Source organism: Pholcus phalangioides, unplaced genomic scaffold (assembly GCF_987345545.1).
Source record: "Pholcus phalangioides strain wild (caught in Gottingen) unplaced genomic scaffold, Ppha-v1.0 ptg000004l_1, whole genome shotgun sequence".
Taxonomy (NCBI): domain Eukaryota; kingdom Metazoa; phylum Arthropoda; class Arachnida; order Araneae; family Pholcidae; genus Pholcus; species Pholcus phalangioides.
In genome coordinates this window covers 4,879,867-4,902,700 of record NW_028301597.1, presented here as the reverse complement: position 1 = coordinate 4,902,700, position 22,834 = coordinate 4,879,867, and the positions used below count along the sequence as shown (strand labels likewise).

The 22,834-nt window shown below is 35.4% G+C and overlaps 1 protein-coding gene across 1 annotated transcript in view; it reads left to right on the top strand.

Annotated features, from left to right (window-relative positions):
• Dora (zinc finger SWIM domain-containing dorado) overlaps nt 1–22,834 on the top strand; it is an 80,556-nt gene that overhangs the window by 33,301 nt on the left and 24,421 nt on the right. The window contains exons 10-19 of the mRNA XM_089255830.1: nt 516–716; nt 3,124–3,893; nt 7,810–7,993; nt 9,343–9,669; nt 10,062–10,248; nt 13,935–14,009; nt 19,781–19,905; nt 20,747–21,051; nt 21,956–22,080; nt 22,235–22,430. Of these exons, the coding sequence (XP_089111956.1) occupies nt 516–716; nt 3,124–3,893; nt 7,810–7,993; nt 9,343–9,669; nt 10,062–10,248; nt 13,935–14,009; nt 19,781–19,905; nt 20,747–21,051; nt 21,956–22,080; nt 22,235–22,430 (2,495 nt within the window). The remainder of the gene's footprint in view (nt 1–515; nt 717–3,123; nt 3,894–7,809; nt 7,994–9,342; nt 9,670–10,061; nt 10,249–13,934; nt 14,010–19,780; nt 19,906–20,746; nt 21,052–21,955; nt 22,081–22,234; nt 22,431–22,834) is intronic.

Here is a 22,834-nt window from a genome sequence, read left to right as displayed (position 1 = left end):
TTTGAATAAACAGATCTATTCTGCTTAGCAAATTGAACACAAGTTAAGATAAGCTTAGATAAATAAACCATACAATTATATTTTATATGTTCTAGACTCTTATGTTAAAAAATTCAAAATTGCAAATTATAATTATTTTATTTTAATTATTGTAATAAATTAATGTTTCAAAATAAAACATTGTAATAGGCAAAAAAGTAAGTTTTTCATCATGTTATATACCTATTGTGTTCAAAACATTATCAAAATCATTTAGGGTTTTGACAGTTTAAACCAGTTTTTGACGCTTGTCATGTCAAGAACCAGTTTTTGATGTCGAAAACCCAACCCTTTTTTATAACGAGTGTCAGCTGTATTATGAAATGCAAATCTTTGAAATAGTTTAACGTTTCTTTAAATGATTTCATACACAGTACCATATAAAATACTTGACTTTCATAAATGAATGGAGACTGATGCCAAGATATTTAACAGAAAAGTAAATTTATTGTGTGTAAAATTGATATTAATTCCAGATCCTTTGCTGGTGGTTCAGTACCAAAGTATCGTTACATATGGGTTCAAGCAACCACAGCGGTCGAGGAAGCATCCACAGCAATACTCATGCATCACAACATGCATGCAGTAGTCTTTGTGATGAAATAGTGGTGTTATGGCGATTAGCTGCTTTAAATCCAGCCTTATCACCGCAAGATAGGCAAATGCTTTTTGGGCAAGTAAGTAACTAGAAACTAACTTGCAAATAAGAATTTTCCTAATCAATAGAGAAATTGTTTACAAAACAAAATCATTATAGTTATCCATAATAAAGTTGCAACCACACACATATTTGTAAAAATGTAAGCATCACAAAGGGTATGCTAAAAATATGGCACGTGTACATTCACACATAAACAATCTTTAAATATTGTTAAGGGGGAAATTAAATGAAACCTTGCTAACTTGACATTTGCCGAATTTTATGTTTTCCGATTACATTGAAATATAAAGCTATCCAAGGTTCTACTGTACATTTTTTTTGATGGGTTACAGCCATTCATGTCCTGTATTCATTCTGAGAGATTTGTTTCTTTCCAAAAATAAAAATGGCTTGTCACCAAAAGTCCTGCTACGCAGTTGCCATTATACCCAATTGTTACTAAATTTTTAATTTGACTCCTAAAAGATCGAATTTACCACATAACAAGTATTCATTCATGAGTGTCATCAAACAGTATCAATTGGGCTAAATTTTTCTCCCATTTTGTTAAAATTTTTTCGTCTCGTAAGCCATATCTCTATATTTGACAAAAACCATAGTTTAGAAAAACTTCATATATGCAGATTTCGAAGATTGTGTCTATATGGTGTATCAGAGATGTGATATTATAAAAGTGGAAAGCTATTGAATTGGTTTCATTAAAAAAAATTGCCGAAGTCGTCACATATTTTATATGGTGAAATCCTCCGAGTACTTCATTTGAAAGAAAAAAGAAAAGCTGTAAAAGGCATTGCCAGAGTTGCCAGCCGTTACGGATTGTCTGTAGTTTCTACAAACAGTCGCAATGAACTATAGAGCTATGGGAAACACTCTCAATAGTACGGAAATCAGTTTAAAAAAACTGGGTTTTTGAGTTTCTTGTGGTGTTTTACTTATTTTTATAAAATTGCATCAATCTTTACCGTAACGATTAATTTGTCTATGTATGTGAGAGAGTTCGAGAGAAGACAAACTCGAAGCTGGTCTGTTTTGTCTGTGCGCGAAAGGTAGTCTGTAAAGCTGTGTCTAAACCCGCCACTCTACCAACACCTGCTATAACAGAAACCATCTGCACAAAGTTCGTGACATCACTGAAATCGTTCATTTCACTTAGTCATTGCATATACTGCAAAAAAAGTTAAAGATTCTGCATATGTCGTCTGCTTTATCCAATGGTTGCAAGTGAAATGCTGTGAATAAGCGTGAAATAGATGCCTTCAGTGACGTCAAAGCTTCGGGCGAGGGCTTTCTGCCATAGAAGGTGTTGGCTCTACTTGGTGCCCAAGTGTGCAAAAACCTGTTTTTCGTTAAAACCGCCGCAAGATGTAGATTGAAAACAGGGTTTTTGAGTGGTTCAACATGACTTGTCTGGATTGGGCCTCATTTGTATAGTGCATGGTTAACACAGAACTTGTGTTGGTAAGAATGTTTTGTCGTAGGAGCTCTAATACGAAGAAAACTGGAATTTGAGGTGTAGGGTTGCTAGATGTGCGTATACTGTATACGGCCCCCAAGGGGGTATGCAGGTTGGGATTGCATTGAATATTCATGAATTATTAAGGGATTCAGGCTCTTGGAACGCCGTTTTGGGGGGGGGGACTTATGTGGCCCGAACCCTCCAGGTTCCAGTACCACCAAGGTGCTGTATTTTATGAACTTTGAATTAAAATTGAAAAAAAAAAAATTACATTTCTGAGTGCTTATTTTTATTGTACTATGATTATGTTGTCCTGGGGGGGGGGGGGGGGGGGCATGGCAAAGCTGAACATTCATCACTACTGACCAGCTTTAAGCCAATGTTAGCATGTCTGCATTGCTATTGCTTTGAGCAGGTCTGACGTGTATTAATCCAATGTGTGTCCCAAAAGCCAAGCTCTGGTTGTTGTAGGTAACGCATTACAAGCTTACGTGAAAAAAAACTGTTGGAAGATATATTGGCTTCAATTCAAAAAATTATTTTGCATGAAATTATGAAAGATCCTGGATAAAAAGTTTCAAGAGATACAGTTCACAGACAGATCTTGCTTGCTTGTATAAAAGAGTGGTTAGGAAATTGCTTGTCACAAGGAAACAGCAGAGAGAGGTGGAGGAGAGAGGCGATTAAAAGCCTGTGATTTTTATAAATCTGAATTTTCTCTAAACTTTTGAGACAGCCATTTTTTGTATTTCAATACTATACCTATTCTAAATGTTCTTTCATAAAATTGTTTTTTCCTGTAAATGTAGAAATGCTTCAGGTATTATTCATTAAAAGGTGCTAATTTTACTCACCATATTTTTCTTGTTATTGTAAGAAAAGTGCATTATCTAAACTTTTGAGACAAACTGTATAAATACTCTGTATAATGAGTTGGGCGTTAAATGTGATTTGAATTTTTTTTCAGCTACGATCATGGCATATAAAAACGCTGGAGCATGTTTGGAAAGTGGGAAATACAGGCAGAGGTATTAGTACCACTACTATCAAGCGTAGTGACATAGAAGTTTTCTCTGGGTTTCGTCCTGCCATGGAAGGTTGTCTTCTTGACTGGAGTGACTATCCTATACCAGGAGTAACTTATGCTGAAGGGGGTGGGCGAAGATGGTACTGTCCATATGTACATGTAAGAACAGGTGAAAACCCCTCAGGTACCGATAACATGATTGATGGGAATCCTTCAATTTTTGCTTCCCGTAAAGCTCGATCTGTGGATGTTGGTCAGTTGGCTAGCTATTGCACGTGTGATAAGAAAACCTCTGACAAAAAAACACTTTGTGTACTGAGTTTCCATCATGAGCAGCAGTTGGAGTCGCAAGATAGGAAGAGCAGTAGTAATCGTAGTTCACTTAGTAGCGAAGGTTTTTGTGAGAATGAACAAGATGCCATCGATGCTCTTACTGAGTCATGCTCTTCGTCTGATGCTCACAATGAAAGACTCGCTTTAAGTAGAAGAACTACATCCAAGTCTGATGCCACAGGTGTCTGTGACCACGGAAGGAAACATTTCATCAAAATTCCTGATGTTAATGTAGAAGCTGCTGGCACATCATTCTCTAGAAAAGTGAGCATTGATAAATTGGATGATGCACCCAATACTGTGAATGGCCAGGTTGCTTCAACTTCCCATCAATGTCAAGGAACCAGTCATGCTCAAGCGAAACATTTTCTTTGTAGGTAAGAAAATCACACCATTTTATTTATTTTTGATTTCATAAAGGTTTTCCATGCACAGTATTCTACTGATTTTTTTTAAATTCAATTACATAATCTTTTCTTCTTTTTTCAAATTGTGTTGAGGTTGTGTGAAAAATTCTAGTAGAATTTGTTTGTAATATTTTTTTCTTATACAGTGAAACCCCTCTTAATGAACACCCTTCAGACACGAACACTTCTCTTTTATGGCTAAACAATCATTTCTCCTAGTATAGTCCACACCGCTTAATGTGATTGTGTCGGGACTATGGGTTTCTAATAACTATAACCAAATTATATCTATATTAAAAAAAAAAGTCCAATTTATAAGTACATTGACCATATATCCTGTTTGGTTGAACAAGACATGGTAAACGTGTATTTGTCCCAGAGCTGCTCTCAGCATCTGGGACGCTACTCGCTAACTGGTTACATATTGATGAAATGGGACAACTGTTTTTCTTCCCACATATTGGTTGCAAAATATTCAGTCGTTTCCTTAAAATGGGCAAAATAATTGGGCAAAAATGGTTCAAAAGTCTCAACAATGATTTTCGGAATGTTTACTTTGGTTACTGTGGTTCCCTAGCAATGCATTTTAGACGTGCATATGCCTTTACAAAGGTTTGTCACTTCCATAATCCTGCCAGTATTATGTATAATAGTTCATTCCTTCATAATAGTTTCTCACTTTTTCAATCTTCCCAGTAATTGAAGAAAACCTAAGCAGTGCAAAGTAGCTAGTGGCTTATAGCTAGTTCTATATAAAACTGGACCTTTTTTTTTCTCTTTCGAGCTGGAATCTTGAATTTTTGTTATCCAGCCATTGCGAGGCATTAGAATGGAACTGCCTAATGTTTATCACAAATTATGATATGTTCAGTATGATTCCTTGAGGAAGTCTCTCAGGAAAAGAAATTTGAATCTAGTCAACTGAAAGAAACTGATCAAGAACTGAAGAAAAGGGTTTTTTTTGTCATACATTTTCCTTCATTAAGGAAGGCCATATTGCTAAAAAATCTCCACATGTACATGGATCACTGTGAATACTATGGACTGATTATGACATTAAGTATGGAAATGTTTGCCAAGAATACTTTCTAGGCTCCAACATGCATATACACTGCTGGCCACCCAAATTGCAACACCAAGAAAGACAAGAGATATCGCAACAATATTTATTTTGTAGATAACATGTTGACCAAGCATCAAATGATTAAATTTATAGACTTCTGTGAAGTGTGGTTCCTGCCAAAATCAGTAGCCAGAGTAGCCGCCATTGTTGGAGATCACCGCTGCCACACGCCTCTGCATTGATTCAAAGAGACTTTGGATGTGTTCTTGGGGTACAGCAGACCAAGCAGCTTCCACACGTTGCCAAAGTTGATCTGGTGTGGCAGCTGGGGATGTAATCTGGGTCAATCATTCAGCAACCATGGACCACATGTTTTCTATCGGCGAAAGATCCGGAGAGCGAGCTGGCCAGGGAAGCAATTCAATCTGGCGATTGATGAAGAACCTTTGGACAATGCGTGCCACGTGTGGTCGCGCATTATCCTGTTGAAATATGGCTGTGGGCAAGCCCTGAAGGTAAGGAAGGACAACTGGCTCCAACACCTCTGAGATGTAGCGCTGGCTTTTTAAAGTACCGGCAATGCGTACTAGAGGAGTGCGAGAGTGATATCCAATACCGCCCCATACCATAATACCCGGTGCAGGACCAGTGTGGCGGTGCATAACGCAGCTGTTCTGCATCCTCTCTCCACGGTGTCTCCAGACTCGAATCCGACCATCGTGGTGTTGCAGACAGAAGCGTGACTCGTCAGTAAAGACAATTTCATTCCATTGTGCCGTCCACATCCTTCTTTCATCGCACCATTGGCGGCGGAGACGTCTGTGGTTCTGCGTCAAGGGTAGACGAAACAATGGACGTCGTGCGGACAGACCACTCTGCTGTAAATGGCGTCGAACGGTACGCGCAGACACTGGATGATGCGGTACAGACTGAATGTGCTGTGCTATGGTTCGTGATGTGGCTGAGCGATCCGTCACTGCCATACGCACAATACGGCTGTCATCACGTGAAGTGGTGCACTGAGGTGGATGCGATCAAACATGTCGGTCCGTCGTACCCTCCTGCATCCAATGATCACATATCCGCATTACAGTTGTTTGGTTTCGTCCAACACGACTACCGATTTCCCTGAAAGATAATCCACAATCTCGGTAGGCCACTATCCTTCCTCTGTCGAACTCGGATACTTGATCAAAAGATGATCACTGTTTTTTACGAGGCATAATTGATCGTTTTTTTGAAAAAACCACAAGAAAAACACAATTGCCGTACTTCAAATCGTCGAAATCTCCAAGTGGCGCCACAGGTGCGCGTGATGTGCGTCTGTGCTGAAATTCTAATCATTTGCATATCTCACCTCCGCTAATGCATGTTGTAAATTTCATATTATTTGCATGCTTCCTTCAGGGTGTTGCATTTACGGTGGCCAGCAGTGTAGATAGATAGAACTGCTCCCACCCCTGGACTTATGCAAAGCAACTTACTTCCATTACCTCAACTGAGATATGGTTGTGTTGGAAAAGCCTTCTACATAGGATATGCAGGGTGTGTATAAAGTCCACATAGAAACTTTAAAAATTCATAAAAACCAGAAAAATAACCAAAATAAAAAATAGTTTGGAGGGTTAGCATCGCTAGGTCACTGGAATTTTTCTAAGACAGGGTAAAAAAACAGCCGATAGGTGGCCCTGATGTACACAAGTCAAAGAAAAGATACGCAAATAATGAACAGAATGCCTCCAAATCGTTTACTACAGCAGTATGTGTTCCACATGACTAAACTACCACAGGGGATAACACATTGAAGGTGAGTCACAAATCCAGCAATGGCAGAGTGTAGCAGGTCCACATACACAGTTTACAATGGTGAACTGATTGTGGATTAGGAGCGCAAGTTGTTATAACCGTCTCATTTGCATATTTCCACTGAATTCGCTCATACCAGTGCCACCTATCGGCAGTTTTTTGGTTGTTTTCCCCAGTCTTAAAAAAATTCCAGTGACAACCCTGCAAACCGTTTGTTATTTCAGTTATTTTTCCAGTTTTTATTCATTTTTAAAGTTTCTACAGACTTTTTGTCCACCCTGTATTTGATTTTATACATGTAAATTTTTCCTTTGAATAAAAGTCATGCATGGTCTCATTCCACTTGGGGGGCAACGGCTGAAATTGCTGATTAGCGATTGAGCCTGAGCCTTGTTGGGTTCAAAAATGAAAAAAAAACCTCCTAGAGTCTTGCAGCCTGATAATGATAGCTTACAGCATAGTCTCCCAAAGCTTTTGTTCCATCACCCCAAACAGAAGTCTGCCCATAGGATCCTATACTAAACCCATAGCTTCTACCACCCCCTTGGACCATTCCATTGCCCCCCAGGGGGTGATATTGTCTACTTTGGAAACCACTGACTTACAGGGAGAAAATTAAGTTTGGTTAAACCATAACTTCAGAATTTGCAAAAAAAAATTTAGGAAAAAAATTTAATAACATTGTCTGAAGTTATGACTATAAACAAATTTTTTCCCATGTTATGATACTGGTCTATTCCATTTTGTGCATAAGTGATAACAATCCCTGAATGATAACAATCATTATCAATGATTTTAATAAGCAACATCAACTGTATAATAAAAGTGTGAATTTCAAACCCCTGATCAACGGTCACCTCTCTGTTAAAGACAAATTTTTTTGTTCCACTGTGTCCGCAAAAAAAAAGGTTTTACTGTATTTGGATATTTTTAATATATTTGATAATGATGGTCGAAAATGTATCTTATAATTAAATGTGATTATTCTTTTGTTCTGATGAATTTATATTTATGTAGCAATAGGGAAGCATTTGATGGTCCAAGTGAAGCAAGTGAATCTCAGCAGTCCAGTGATGAATATCACTTATATTATTATGATACTAGAATGAGATTGCCAAATTCGGAAAGTTCCCAGCAGCCACAAGTGGTGGAAGAACAGTGGTTTTCTGTTGCAGTCAAGAAAATTGAAGACCCACTTGAAGTAAGATAAAAAATTTAAAACATAAACTCTGTGTCAAGCCTAAAAATATATAGCTATGATCAAACTGATTATTACTGATAAAGTTACAGCTGTACGTTTCTTTTTGAAGGGAGTCTTGCATCCTAGGTGATATTTAGAGGGGTACTGAATGTATCTTTTGCTACAGCTCTACTTCATATCTCTTCTAAGCTTTTTTAATGTCATTGTTTTCTGTGTTCTCGCTACCTGTACTCACTGTTAATGAAATTAAATATCACGATCCCAATCAAGCTTGTTTAGAATCCATCGGAAAACAAATTCAAAACTTTTTTTTCAAAGTATTTTCAAGATAACACAGTTATATTGTGAACCAAACTTTAAAATAAACTGAAGCAATAATTGTATAAATTTCAAATTTATAAAAATTATATAAAATACATTTACAAATCATATGAAAAAGTTCACTTTTTCTTATATATTCACTTCACTTTTTGTATTTCTATTTTGAGCATAACCAAGATGAATAATTCTAGGGCATATGCTATCTTTTGGAATATAATAAATTTTCTGTGAACTATATGCAATTTTCGACCAAACTACACAATTTTTATGATTACTGATGACTGAAATAACATATTTGCAAAATTCGAAAAAAAAAACTTCATTAATTTAATATTTTTTTGTGCTTTAATCAATGTAATTTTGATTTTATTTAACTATAAATAAATAAGTTGCACAAATTCTAGTGTGTCATGTGGCAAAAAAATTTGAAAAATGAATTTTTCTTAAAAAATGATTTCTGTTTATGGACAGAAAATAAATTTCTGATCGCAATAAAATTTTGAAAATTTAATTTGTGGAAAATCTTAGAAAATTATTTTTTGAAACAAATTAAATAAAATACTGTGATAGACCATATTTTAATGTGTATAAGGAACCGCTTTTTATGCCAAAAATTGTGTCCCAAAAATGGGGAGGGGGGGTTCTTATATGCATTAAAATATGGTACTTGTTTTTAATAATCTACTCATTTTAATTTCCAAACATGGTTGTTTCTTGAAAAAACATTATGAAAATAACACAAATTGTAAACACACAGATGTAAACCATCTTGCAAACTTCAGTCTAGAAATAGGTTGAAAGCCAGTGTGTGTGCTGAAGGAAGAAACTTTCACTTTTAACCATCACATGACAGTCTACCACTTTACAACACATTGGGAAAAGTGAAAATGGTAATAAATATTAAACTTAATTTTTGGTAAATCAATAACTATTCTTGTGGTGACATAGAATTTTATTATTGGTAGGCTTGACTGCAAGTTCTTTATATTTCAGTATAAAAATAAAACTATTAATTGATCATTATACAGGTTCTGTTTGCAAGAGCTGAAGCTCTTCATGCTCATGGGCACTCACATGAGGCTTGCATGTTGGCAGTCCGCTTGGCAGAGGAGCTCCTTGCCAGTCCACCAAATTTGATTATTGAGTCACCACCACCTCCAACAAAAGGAAAGAAAGTCCGCCGTTTCAACCCAGCCAGCCATCAAATAAGTCTTCTTGCTTCTGCAACTTTGGCAAAAGTTGCATTTCTCTGTTCAGTACTTGGAGAAAATGCAGAGTATCACCATCTTGCCTTTTGTGTTGGCCTTTTTGGTCTGGAAATGACAAGGCCTCCTGCCTCAACTAAAGCTCTGGAAGTGAGTGTTTAAATATAACATAATAATCAGTGTTCTATTATTGTACTTCTATATATACAGTAAAACCTTAAATTATCAGCAACTTGGTTTACAAGTATTTTACAAGACAAGCAAAAATTTGTGACTTGAAAAGCAAGCTATGTTCTTTTTCATTAGAATAAAAAAAAACCAAATATGTATTAAAAATATATATTCATAGACATAATAATGAGAGTCTTTAATAATTATTGAAGGCTTTCATTTCATGCTTACCCTTGTAAAGCACGATAAATCATATTTGTTACAATGTTGCACATCATGTCTTCATTATGTGTTTAGAATTATGTCATTTCCAGTACAGTATAAATTTTACTTTTTCTAATTTTACTTTTCCCCATAAAATTTTTCATCAGGTGAAACTTGCTAATCAAGAACAAGATCTGGTTTCACTGTTAAAGCGCTTGCCTTTGTTGGACAGAGAAATGAATATCATTAGAGAAAGAGCAGAGCAGCTCAGAGATGGAAGACTGGTGTCCCGTGGGGAAGCATTGCTGCCTTTGATGCTTGCTAGTTTCTCTTTTGATGCATTGACATTATCAAGTATGCATATTTTGTAGTTATTTATATTCATTATAACCACAAACCTCTGAAGCGAGAGGTTAAGAATCTGCCATGGAATATAAAGCTACATATTTCTACATTTATGTAGTTACAAACAGATTATGCATTACGTTTTTTCCCCATATCAAAATTGTACTTTTTTCATTAAACCCCTGCAACAAAAAATTAACAGCATGAAAATCTATGATTTAATGCAGAACAAAAACCGAAGTTATTGCTTTCAAGTAAGGAAGCAAAACAAATATAAATGCCAAAAAGACAAAGAGAAACATTTTTGTATCTGTGTTTAATGGATAATGCAAAGTAATACCTACATTTGAGGACTTGAAATCTTTCTTGAAGAGAAAAGGTCCATGTGCATTTCTTTCTCAAGGAGTGCAAAGGTGAATAATGTGTGGGGTTGAGATGACCTCACCATGCCAGTTAAGGGTTAAATGAACAAATGTTATGTTAGTTATGAACTTGGAAATGTTGCTCTACTACCTTGATACCCTTACTGGTATGATATACAGTAACCCCTCCCCCAATAAATAATACATTTACCTTGTATAATACAAGTATGCATTTCAAACCCCTGATTAATACCACCCCCATCTTTTACTTACTAATTTTATTTAACTGCTGGTATATGTGAAAGAAGGGTTTTAACTGTATTTCATTGATTTGCACTGAGAATGGCTGATCTTTTTTTTCAAGAAGATTTTCTCCTGATTTTAAGTATATGCAAGTGTGCCGTCCCCAACTTAGAAAGTAATATTTTTCATTTCTTTTAGATCTAAATTTTTTTAGATTTTCCTCAAGCTTTCAGAATGTCTTGACATCAATGAGCTATTGAGGAAAACACCTTTAGAGGGCAACCAAATTTCAGGGAATCTACCTACTCGGTTGAAGCAAAACCACACTAAAGATATTTCTAAAGTCAGTTTCAGGTTAACTTTGCAGTGAAGGGGAAGCTACGATGGAACTGCATCACTCGTTGCTATGGGAACGAAAGCCTCTTAACCAATGTATTGATGCGCGGCCTCAGTAAGGTATGGCCGATTCTCGCCAATCTCACTGAGAAAAATCTTTTTTACGTGTAACGTAATTGCGCAGTTAAATTAGTAATAATTATAGAATTAAAAGAAAACCATTGCCGATACTTTCAGAAATTAAAGTGAGGTTTTTGAAATCATTTGTTTTGTTTTTTGATTAGAAAGTGTTTTAAAATTTAGAAAAAATGATTATCTTCTTTCAGCGTGTCACTTACTCTTCATTAATGTGCCGTAAGTAACACTAAAAATTTCAAAAAATAGTCATATGTTTCTGCAATATTTCCCTTCCCTCAGCTGAAATTTATTTACAAAAAAAAAATCCAAACAATATTATGAAAGCAACGTATAATTTTAAAATACTGTATATTAACCATGACTCTCAAAAACTTGGGGAGTTTTAATTTTTTCTTCAATTTATATGGAAAAAATGAATGTTAAATAAAATTAAGAAGAAGCAGATTAACTCTGTTTTCACATGTAAATGCAGGAATAGCACCAAATAATGATAATGGTACGGAAAAGTTTAGAATTTTTCCACTCACTTTTCTTGCCGAAATTTCCGTCGCTCGACCTCCCCCCTTCCCCGAACGGTATACGTCGATGCCACTTGTTTTCACGACAGTTTTAGTCTTTTGCTACGGTTGATGTGCTGCTCATGATTATTATGGATGATTCTTATCGAGTTTTGTTTACAGCGAGTATTCAAAAAGCAAAAATATAGTATTCAGGAATGGAAGAGCAGAGAACTTTAGCGTGGCTATCTCTGGTGAAAATAAAGACACAACTGTCGCATAAAAGATGAAAGCCCAAACCACTGTGGAACCCCCTCCCCTCATTTATTTTATCTGAAGAGACACTAAAGGCAAGGGGCGCATCAAGAGAAACAGGTGGGTGGAAGATGGCGTCCGTTCGTGTGAGTGGAAGTCGCGACTCTGTCAATACTCTCCGTGATCGGAAACTAAAACTATCCCATAAACATAGCAAAAAATAAATAATTAAAAAAAAGAGGATCTGAAACAAAAAGCTTCTGTACCCATAGACGGCCTCTCACAATAGTATCAGCACTCTCGTGGAAGAGAAACACTTCTTGTAATCTATGAGTGGAATATCTGAACTCACTGAAGCCTATTTTGGGGAGAAAATAAAACTGATTGAATATTCATTTTTATATAAGCCTATAACTGCATGTAAAACTGAATGAAAAATTGAATCGTTATGGAAAATTCAACCAAATAACGAAAAAAAATATACATATACAGTATACAATTGTGTAACGGAAAAAACACGACAGTGATATTGGCGGGGAAAATTTCTAGGATATCGTGCCAGAATGCTGTTGCCGTTGCTATGGATTTTTGATAATGGTAACCAATATTTTTTATAATTTAACAATTTTAAACAAGTAAACCATAGAAAAAGATGAAATATTCTGTATAAATGTTCATCTTAAACCTCCAATATATGAGAACTATATTCTGCTGCGAAGGAATACACTCTCTACCTTTCTCTTCACTGCAAAGTTAACCTGAAACAGACTATAGTGTGGTATTGGTTGAAGACATCACTTCTCTCGACTAGTCATCAAAAACTGTCTTGGTGACCACATTTAAGCTAACTGCAAATGATGTGACTTTGTTTACTTAACATTTGTATCAGCAACCATTTACCAGGGGATAGTCTTGGTTGCCGACATTCCTGTATAATTATTATTGTATTTTATTAATAACCACATGGCAAACAATAATAGAGAGAGATTGGTTGTACACCACATTGTATGAAGTTTTTTTTTCTCTTCAAAAAGAAATATATAACTGTTTTTTAGAAGTTGTATACCCAAGTTTATCCATCAATGATAGCATCCACCATCAGGAGAATCTCTGGATTTCTGGATTCCAAAAACTGGGAAGTCTGCATATGTGCAAAACATATTTCACTACCTACAGAATTAGACAATGAAATGGCAGATAGCAAAGTTAGCAAATAGCAGCATGCTTATCCTGTACCTATGGAAATGCATGGAAACTCTGTCGTAAACATTTTGATTATTTGATCATTTAATGCTCATAAGATAATTTTATTTTGGCCTAACAATTGACCTCATATGTGTGATAAGGGGTTCTTGTTTCTCATATCCATTCGGCATACATTGATTAGTATTTTTTAAAGTTTTTATCTACCACATGGCTGACTCAGAAGTACAGTAAAAACTTTCTTTTGCAGTCACCGGCTGGACAAAAAAAAAAAGGTCCATAAAAGAGGGGTGGCCATTATTCAGGGGTTTGAAATGCATACTTTTATTATACAAGGGGAAATTATTATTTGTCTGTAAAAGAGGGGTCTTCATTAGAATTTACTGTACTTGCATATTAAGTTTCAAGATTGTAAGGATAACTTTGTGTGTGCATGTGCGTCGTGGGAAAGGATGTGAATATTATTGAATCTGTAGTGTTGAGCACAGTAGTATTTTTAACCAAGAAAAATGCAGTTCTTTCCTGAGTTAAATGTGTATTCCCCTGAATTGCTCGTTGCAATTAGGAATTGTATACCTCTCCCCAAATGTTAGTTCGAGCAGATCAGTTTATTATTTATTCACTGATGAAATTAATCTCATTTATTTGTTTTCCTTTGTAGGCAGTCAAAACAGAATATGTTGTAAGCTATCAGGCGATGAAGAATTGGGATTTGAAGCCGCTGTTTCTGCTTTAGGTATAGTATGAATTAGTTCATTTGACAGGTTAGTAAAATATGTAACTAATGTATAATTTAAGACATGCACAATAAGGTTTATATGCCTTATGAATGATCAGGGTATAGCAAAAGTAATACAGAGTGAAACATCTGCTGGGGCTCATTCATGCACACATTCTATTTAGATGGCGTTTTCTTTTGATGCACATCGCTGTCTGGTAATGCGCGTTGATTCTGATATTCAGCAACAATCGTTGAACTGATGGAACAAACTACTTAAGCATTTGCACTTCCCTCTGTTCAACAATTTTTTTCTAGGCTCTTTTGCTCTGTTTTAAAGTTTTGCATCCTCAAGACATGTTTTCAACGTGTGCGGAGATTATTTCAAAAAATTTTGTAGTATGTGCCGAAGGTACTCCTATATGACAAAAACTTAGGCAGGGATCTAGGTTTCCCAGAAGTCTGTACATAGACCTATAACCCGCTGGTGTTTATGCAGGGATGGATTGTATTGAATATTCATGAATTATTAGGGCTTAGGCAACCTCACAAAGTTACTTGTGGGTATGGAGGGGGGAGGGGTGATAGGGATGATTGCCTTCCTCTCCCCCCCCCTCCCCCCACATTCAAGCAATTATTTGTTCTCGAATCCTCGTTCCTGTGAGTGTCTACCCATATTCAAGTCCTTGGGGAAGAACCCTGGAGAGATCCACACGATGGGATGAATCTGGTGACTAGAGGTTCGATGAGTGAGTGATCTGGTGGCGCGGCGCAACACACAATATATTTCATTTATAAACAATTAAAATTTCATGATATATAAATATTTTAGTGTTTTTTTATTGTGGTCGTTGAGGTGTCCCTTCCCTTCTCCATTGTGAAGGCCAACATTCATCACTACTGAGAGGCTTCGTGGCAATGTTGATATGTCTGTGTATAAATACAGCTCATCGCATTGGAGCAATGTTTGTCTGTTCTATTGGTGCCTAATGTTAAAAGAAAATATTTATAACATGTTTGAGGCTCTTGTATCTATAAATATGACTCATATTCAACAAATGAATAAATGCATTACTCTACCACCAGACTTTCTTGAGAAAATCTGAAGACTTTGCTTATAATATACACGTCAGTTATAACATACACTTCTGAATGAATGAATGCCTGAAAGAACTTTGCCACTGGACTGCCGAGATCCCTTCCAGCCCAGCTTCATTGCGGAGACCGAAACATTGAATTTTATTGATTGATAGGCACTATACACAAATAACCATCTGACAGCTAAGGTGGCTGATGGGGCATAATAAATAGTGGACTGTATTTGAAGATTTAATGCATGCTATCAGCAGAAGAGGTGCATTTTGAAATTTAACATTTTAATTATAAAATTAAAAGCAGTGAATAACAGTTTCCAGAGGAATGCTACAGACAGTTGCATGACAGATAAACACAGAAGCAAACATAATAAAGCACAAGAGCAAAAAAAAAGGAAAAAAGAAACACATGCAACCACATAGCTGCCAAGGAAATACTGCCATCTATATAGTGGAAGCACAATAACAACCCTGGGCTCTAACATTCCACCCGGTGTTGAAATATTAATTTCAATAAAATATAACAATGCATCAGTGAAATGAATAGAATAGGTACAACTCAATTCTACACTTTACAAATTCCACATCATTACATCCTAAACATTGTGCAAACAAGAAGCTGTTTCTTTTTCTTTTTTTTTCCTTTTTTTATCATCAGAAATATTGCTCTTGGTATGAAAAGGGGCAAATTTTAGAGATGCTTCTCTTTATGTGACCATTCTTTGTTTTGACCAATGCCACTCCGCACCCTTTGATCAGACCCTTGACCACATCTTGAATGCAACCCAGTTACCATCTACAGGGTGGGGGGCTGTGAACTTCCTTAAGAAAGACAACATCACTTTATTTCACATTGTCTTTGTCGAAGCACCACTTGTTTCGCTGCTGCAGTGTGTTCAAGTGGTCTCTATGCCATTTATTGCTGATGCTCTGCATGAACTTGGTTCTACATTGACAACAATTTAGACGATTGCCATTCACATCAATCAGTTCTGGCTCTGGAATAGTTCTGATGGGATGACTGACCAGAAAATGACCCGGTGTCAGGGGCTCTGGATCTGCTGGATCAGGTGACATTGGTGAAGTAGGTCTGAAGTTGAGCATTCCCTCAATCCGGGCTGACACTCAAGAATTCTTCCAGTGACAGATTTGCACTGCCAACTGATCTTGTGAAGTGGTATTTGAATGCTTTTGCTCGTGCCTCCCACAAACCTCCAATGTTTGAAAAGCCAGGAGAAATGAACTTCCAGTTCACAGATTCTGATGACAGAAAATCAGCCACAGATTCATCAGGTCTTGCAACCAACTGACTGAGCTTCTTCAGCTCCCTTTGAACACCTATGAAATTGGTTGCATCATCAGAAAAAATTACTTAACTCCTTCCTCTTGCAGAAAACCACTTCAAGCATGAAATGAAAGATTCAGAAGTCAGATCTCCAACTATATCTCTATGTGAGCAGCTTTTGTCAGATAGCAACGTAGATTTTCTTCACAGCTCCCTTCCAACGCTATTGACACTGGTGCTGCTAGACTGCGCTTTTCCAAAAACTGAAGGAATTCAGGAAGTTTCACTATATCCGTCGTGGATAGTGTTGATTCGAACTGGTGTCTTGTATGCACATCTAGTTTCTTCAGCAGCATACTGGTGAGCATAACATTGGTCAAGTTGTTTCTCTCAAACTCCAGGACCTTGAGTGCTCTTGAGATTTTGTTTCACACTGTCTAGAACAGTGGTTCTCAACCTTTTTAAGCCTGCTGCTCGGTTTCATTCATTTTGAGTCGAAAGCCTGGTCAAAAACACGACCAACAGAAAATGAATGAGGGAAAATGAAATGGCTAATCACTTGCAGTGCAGTATGAATGATATCAGAGCCTGGCGGTTGAGAAACACTGGTCTAAAAGGTGCCGAAGCTCCTTTGTCAATTCTTGTTAAATGGTCTTGCATTCAATGATGGCTTGAATGTTAGAGTGTCAACTACCATTCTATTATATTCAAATCCCTCTTGTAGGACTTTGAACAATGACTCATAGCTGTCATTCGCACAGACTTGACACTCTTGGCATCACCCTTCAATGACACATATGAAAAATGAAGTTTTCGCACACTGATGAGATGAATTAATTCTTTGCGAAGAAAAACTTTGGAAAAAGTTCCATAGGCATCCTTTTGATGAAATTTATAAATTTGAATATAAATTAGCTGCTCGAAATCTTAAATTACAAATTATTACTGCGAAAAATAAATATCTCTGCACTGAATTTAAAAAATGCAACCAAAGTAGAAAAGAATGGTCTTTCATAAATAATTTAACTGATAGTATTTTTAAGAATGTGTTGCCTGATAAGCTCTGACAGTGACATTTTAGCTGAAGACTTTAATTCTCATTTCAATAATATAAGCTGTAACACCTTGATTGATGTAAATACTGTTGATTTAAAAAAATTCTTAACCCAATCTTCAATTTCATTTTTATTTTACCCACTTGAGGGCTCTGGAACACTAAGCGTTGTAAATTTAATCTGTAGAAAGAATACTTCGGATTATGATGGGATTAATACTAAGATTTTAAAGTCTTAGTTTTAAAAACGTACAATTCCTCACAAGTTTTATAAATTATAATTCCACCACTCATAATAGCTTTCCTTGTTCATTAAAATGTGCTACTGTGATTCCCATTTTCAAATCTGGAGATAAAAATAGCTTGAGCAACTATCATCCTATTTCGATTTTAGCAATTTTTTCTGAACGGATAGAATCCGCAATGAAAATCAGACTTGTTAGTTTTTTACTTAAAAACAATTTATTTGCTCCTAATCAATATGGATTTTTGTAGGGATGCAATACCAAATATGCTTTACTAAACTTCTGCAAATTTACTTACAAAAACATTGATAGAAATAAACAAACTAGTTATTTTTCTTGATATCTCTGAGGCATTTGACTCCGTAAATCATAAAATTTAAAAAAAAATTTTTACATACGCCAATGACTCTGTAATTCTTTAATCATGTGATGATCAATTTACATTGATATCTCAAATTGAGCAAGATCTAATTATTAACGATTCATTTGCTCTGAATGATATGAAGTTAAACCTTGTCAAAACAAAATTTATACACTTTTGCCTAAGGAGAAGTGTAAACTCAAATCTTGTTCTCAAATCGCATGCAACAGGTTGTTCACTTCACGCATGTAATTGCCAATGTCTAGGAAAGATCTTCTCATGGAAATATCTTGGTATCTACGTTGATTCTATTTTGAAATGGAAATCTCATGTTGAATTTCTTATGAAAAAACTCAGATTTTTCTTGTATAGGTTTTACTATTTGCGAAGAATTGTTCACCACACTTTTTTGCGCTCTATTTATTATGCCTGGATTCATTCATCATTACAATATGGTCTACTTACATGAGGCTTCGATTATAAGACTAACTCACTATGACTATTCAATTAAAATTTCTCAAGTTTTTAGGATACTCAACTTCAAATGACATTTCTTTATATGATAAATACAGTCGAATCCTGTTTTAACGAATACCGTTATAGCAAAAATCTTGTTTTAACAAACACTTTTCTAATCCCCCAAATGAGTTTACATAGGAACAATGCTAGGTAACCTGGAATTCCTTTATAACAAAATTTTGTTGTAACGAAGTGATTCCTCCAATCTCTTGGCGTTCGTTATAACAGGATTCGACTGTATATCCTCAACCTAAGACAACTTGTCTTCTATAAAGCAATAATTTTTCTGCCCAAAAACTAAAATCTTTGCATACCTAAAATGAATGTTTCCTTGAGACGACCTCACATGGTCTTTGAGATTCCCTCACATAGAATAATAAATACCTGTCTGCCATCTCTATTTTTTATGCTCAGTGCATGTATTTTCTTGATTTGCCAATATGTATATTTTTTTCATACATACTTTTTTCATACCTCTTTTTTTATTTTCGTGCTTTTAGCACAGCAATAATAATTTCACTAGTGACTTTTAGTTTTAGCTTCATTGTATGTTGTCAATATGGGTAACCAAGTTACCCCTTCTCAACTCATATGTAACTCAGTGTATTAAAAATTACTTCAGTCTGTAGCATGTTGTGCACATATTTTTACCTCTTTCTTTTTCTTTTCTCTCTCATCTTGTATAAGTGAAAGTGAATAAATTTCTTTTTGGAAAAAATTAAATATTTCCGTAAATACTGTATAGAAGGTCATTAAATGAAGGTGCTCAACACATTGGTCCAAATGAAATAATTTCCTTATATGTGTATATATGTATTGACATCATCATGCCCTTCCGAAAGTTGTGGAAGATTAAAATTGATTTCTTATCAAATGCTTTTATTTTGTAAATTCACTCGTATTCTTCCATTTCATTAAGACCCCCCTATTTTGTTAACACAAACCTGGGGGGCGGGGCTCACAGTTTGGGAACCACTGATATAAGAAAACAGTTCAGCATGGTTCATTTTGTTGAATGTGAAAAGTCACTGAATTTTGTTTTTGGTATGTGGTAAACATTCTGACAAAGTTAAAATGGAAATGCACAGACGAATCATTTTTTTGAGGTATGAAAGATTCCAGATATCAGTATTTCATAGTATATGTAATGTATGAAAGGTAATTTGACAGGGATAAAAATAGATATTTTGATGTTTTTACTTGGATCAAAACTTGATCTCAATTTTTTTAGGTCTGAAAGCTAATGTTTCTGAGGCTGAGCATCCGTTACTTTGTGAAGGAACTCGCAGGCAACGAGGAGATCTTGCCATAACCTTGTTGTTAACTTATAAGGATGACCAAGATAAGCTAGCAAAGGTACAAGTTTCACTACCCATGTCTTAAATTTTCAAAAGCATTTGTAGTTCATTTTTTAAAAGTGTATTTCATTTTAACCAATGGTTTTGTCACATTTCAAGAAGAGGAGTGAACATGGTCACCATTTCTTATGAAGGGTTAATGTGTGTTTTCAGTCCTGATCGGCATCTAGTTATTGGTCAGATTAGTGATGATTGTCATAAAATATCAATTTTTCATCACATGTTGTTTTTCAGTTTGAAAATGGAATGGAAAGAAGTGCAAACTTCCAGTTAACATTTTTATTTTGTTCAAGGATGGTAATCACTTATCAAGTTTCCTGATTTTACTAAGTATCTAGAAATTTGAATAGTAAGTGTTAAATTTCTCTATTATTGTCCAATGAAGTTTGAAAAGTTGGCCGGCTTTACTAGTGATTGCAGTTAGGATGACTGTGTGGTTGACTGCCCACGTAGATACGTTTTAAGGGGTTAGATTGAAATTTTTTCAGAACCTTCACTGCAATACAGTTGTGGTTTAAATTTTACAAACAAAACATTTTTTCCCCCAAATTCTTCTGTAAATTATTTCTTTTCCTTACCCCAGATTCAGCCTCCCTCCTAGAGTTGATGTAATGAAGTTTGCGAGTAACAAATATTTTTACTACTGTGTCAAACTCTGTTTTAAAGGGGTTTGTCTGTATAAGTAAAATTATTTTATTCTATAAAGATTAAATCATACATCCATCCATGTTTAATGCTTTTGTAGTCCTAATTTATTTTTATTTTATTCATCAATTATTTCTGCTTGTGTATGATTATTGCATTATGCATCTTAACAGTTTTAATAATTTTCTCCATAGATTATGGACAAGTTACTTGATAAAGAAGTTCATCAGATGTACAAAGCTCCAGCATCATCGGTTTATTACTCATTGGCTCTTATTCAGCCCTCAGCTAGTGCTATTAGTCAGCCAAACGAAGGAAGAAAATCACATGATGAAAATATTTCAAGAGATTTGGATGAGAATGAGGGTGATAGTCCGAACCTGAGCAATGATGACAATTCACCAGATTCGGAACTTCCTTCTGGATCCCATCGTCCTCGTAGTTTGTCTTCGGCTCAGCCCTCAACTAGTTCATACCATTCAAGAGATCATCGAAATAGGTAATTCAAATGCAATTGATTATTTTTAAATAAGTTCTGTGGTGAATTTTTCCAGCTTTTTAACGGATGTCAAGGGAGATGTTTTCTCTAAAATCATAGAATAAAAATATAAAATTATTTTATTTTTTTATCTGCAAGAAAATATTTTTATCCAGATCCGTAATTATCAATAGAGCTTGAGAATAGAAGTTGTAAATATGCATATTTTTCCTTGATAATGATGCCACAGATAGTAGTTTTTGGTGCATTCTGCTTTGGAGCTTATTGTCATCATAGGTTACCATTTCCATACTATTAATATTCAATCCAAAAAATTTTGTTTTAGAAAATTTGCAAGTTAATGGAATCTAAGAGCAAATTCTTGAGTTTTCAACCATGATGAGGGGACAATATATTTGCTGTTTTCAATAAAGCTTTGCACAGTTGTTGGTATTACAGGTAACTTTTTCCAAGCTTGTGATCACCAAAATTTTGGGGTTTTTATGTGCCCTAGTGTTTATGGTCAGTGACCACCAAAGGAATTGTGCAAATTATTTTGAGCTAATTTTGTAAAAATAAAACACAATTTTTTACAGTGAGAATGAGGGTGATGATGGCAATTCACTAGATTCTGAACTTCTTTCTGGATCCCATAGTCCTCATAGTTTGTCTTCGGCTCAGCCTTCAACTAGTTCATACCATTTAATTTGAATACCTAGAGCATTTACAATTTACTCTACATTACTCACATCCAAAAATGTATGGATTCATCTCCTCCTCTTATATAAAATTTGAAAAGGGGAAAGTTCTATTGCAATAGTCAAAAAAAAAAAAAAATAATAATAATAAATAAATAAATAATACTAACACAACTTTTTATTGTTCTCTTCTGTAATCATTATTTTAGTTTTTCTTTTATTCAAAGGGGAGTTGAAGACAGTGGAGAACATAGTGAAGGTGCATCAAGTCCTGGTTGGGAAGAAGATTACAAAGCATGGGAAGCAAAATTTCGTTGTACCAATTTCAGAACAACAAAAAAACATTCTGGGGGTAAGATTTCTTGTTCATTAAGACTTTGTATCTTCATTTATAGATCTTGACGTTTTGGTATTTGTTTATTACAATTATGAGATTTTTATTCTCATTTGTTATGATTTTTTTGCTGTGAAAAACAAAAAGATAATTTTTCCTGTAATTGTTTCAGGTATGGCAAGCATTGATAGTAGTGCACCAGAAACAACTTCAAGTGATAACTCGCCAACAGTTGTAAGACGTAGTACATGGTTAAAGCAGTGTGGTCCTGGAAGTGATAGTGGTAGCAGTGGAGAAAGCAGCGATTCATTTGCATCTAGTAGTTCAGAAGACAAAGCACCAAGATCAAAATCCAGAGAAGGAGAAAGGTGTTTATAAAAAAAAAAAAGTCTAACTGCGCAGTTATTATACATTAACTTCTTGTAATAAAGCCACAGCTTATTTATTTATGCAACATTGTTGACCCTGGAGCCTATACAAAAATATGCGATTGAAAGTGACAAAAATATATTGTTTGATATTGAACAAAAAACTAGTGATAGTGGGGGGGAGTCGACAGTAGAGCTGGGGTGTTTGTTCCATTCACCAATGTAGGTTGAAAAGCAGATTTTAGGCTTGTGCAACCAATGCAAAGCAACTGGTTATTTAATAACCTTTGTGTTGCCTTTTCTCAAACATTTTCTGTTCTTGATAAGTGTTCATAAATTTTATTGAGTAGCAAAAGGCAAAATTATGTTTCAGTGGACTGATGAAACCTCTTCTAACATCTATG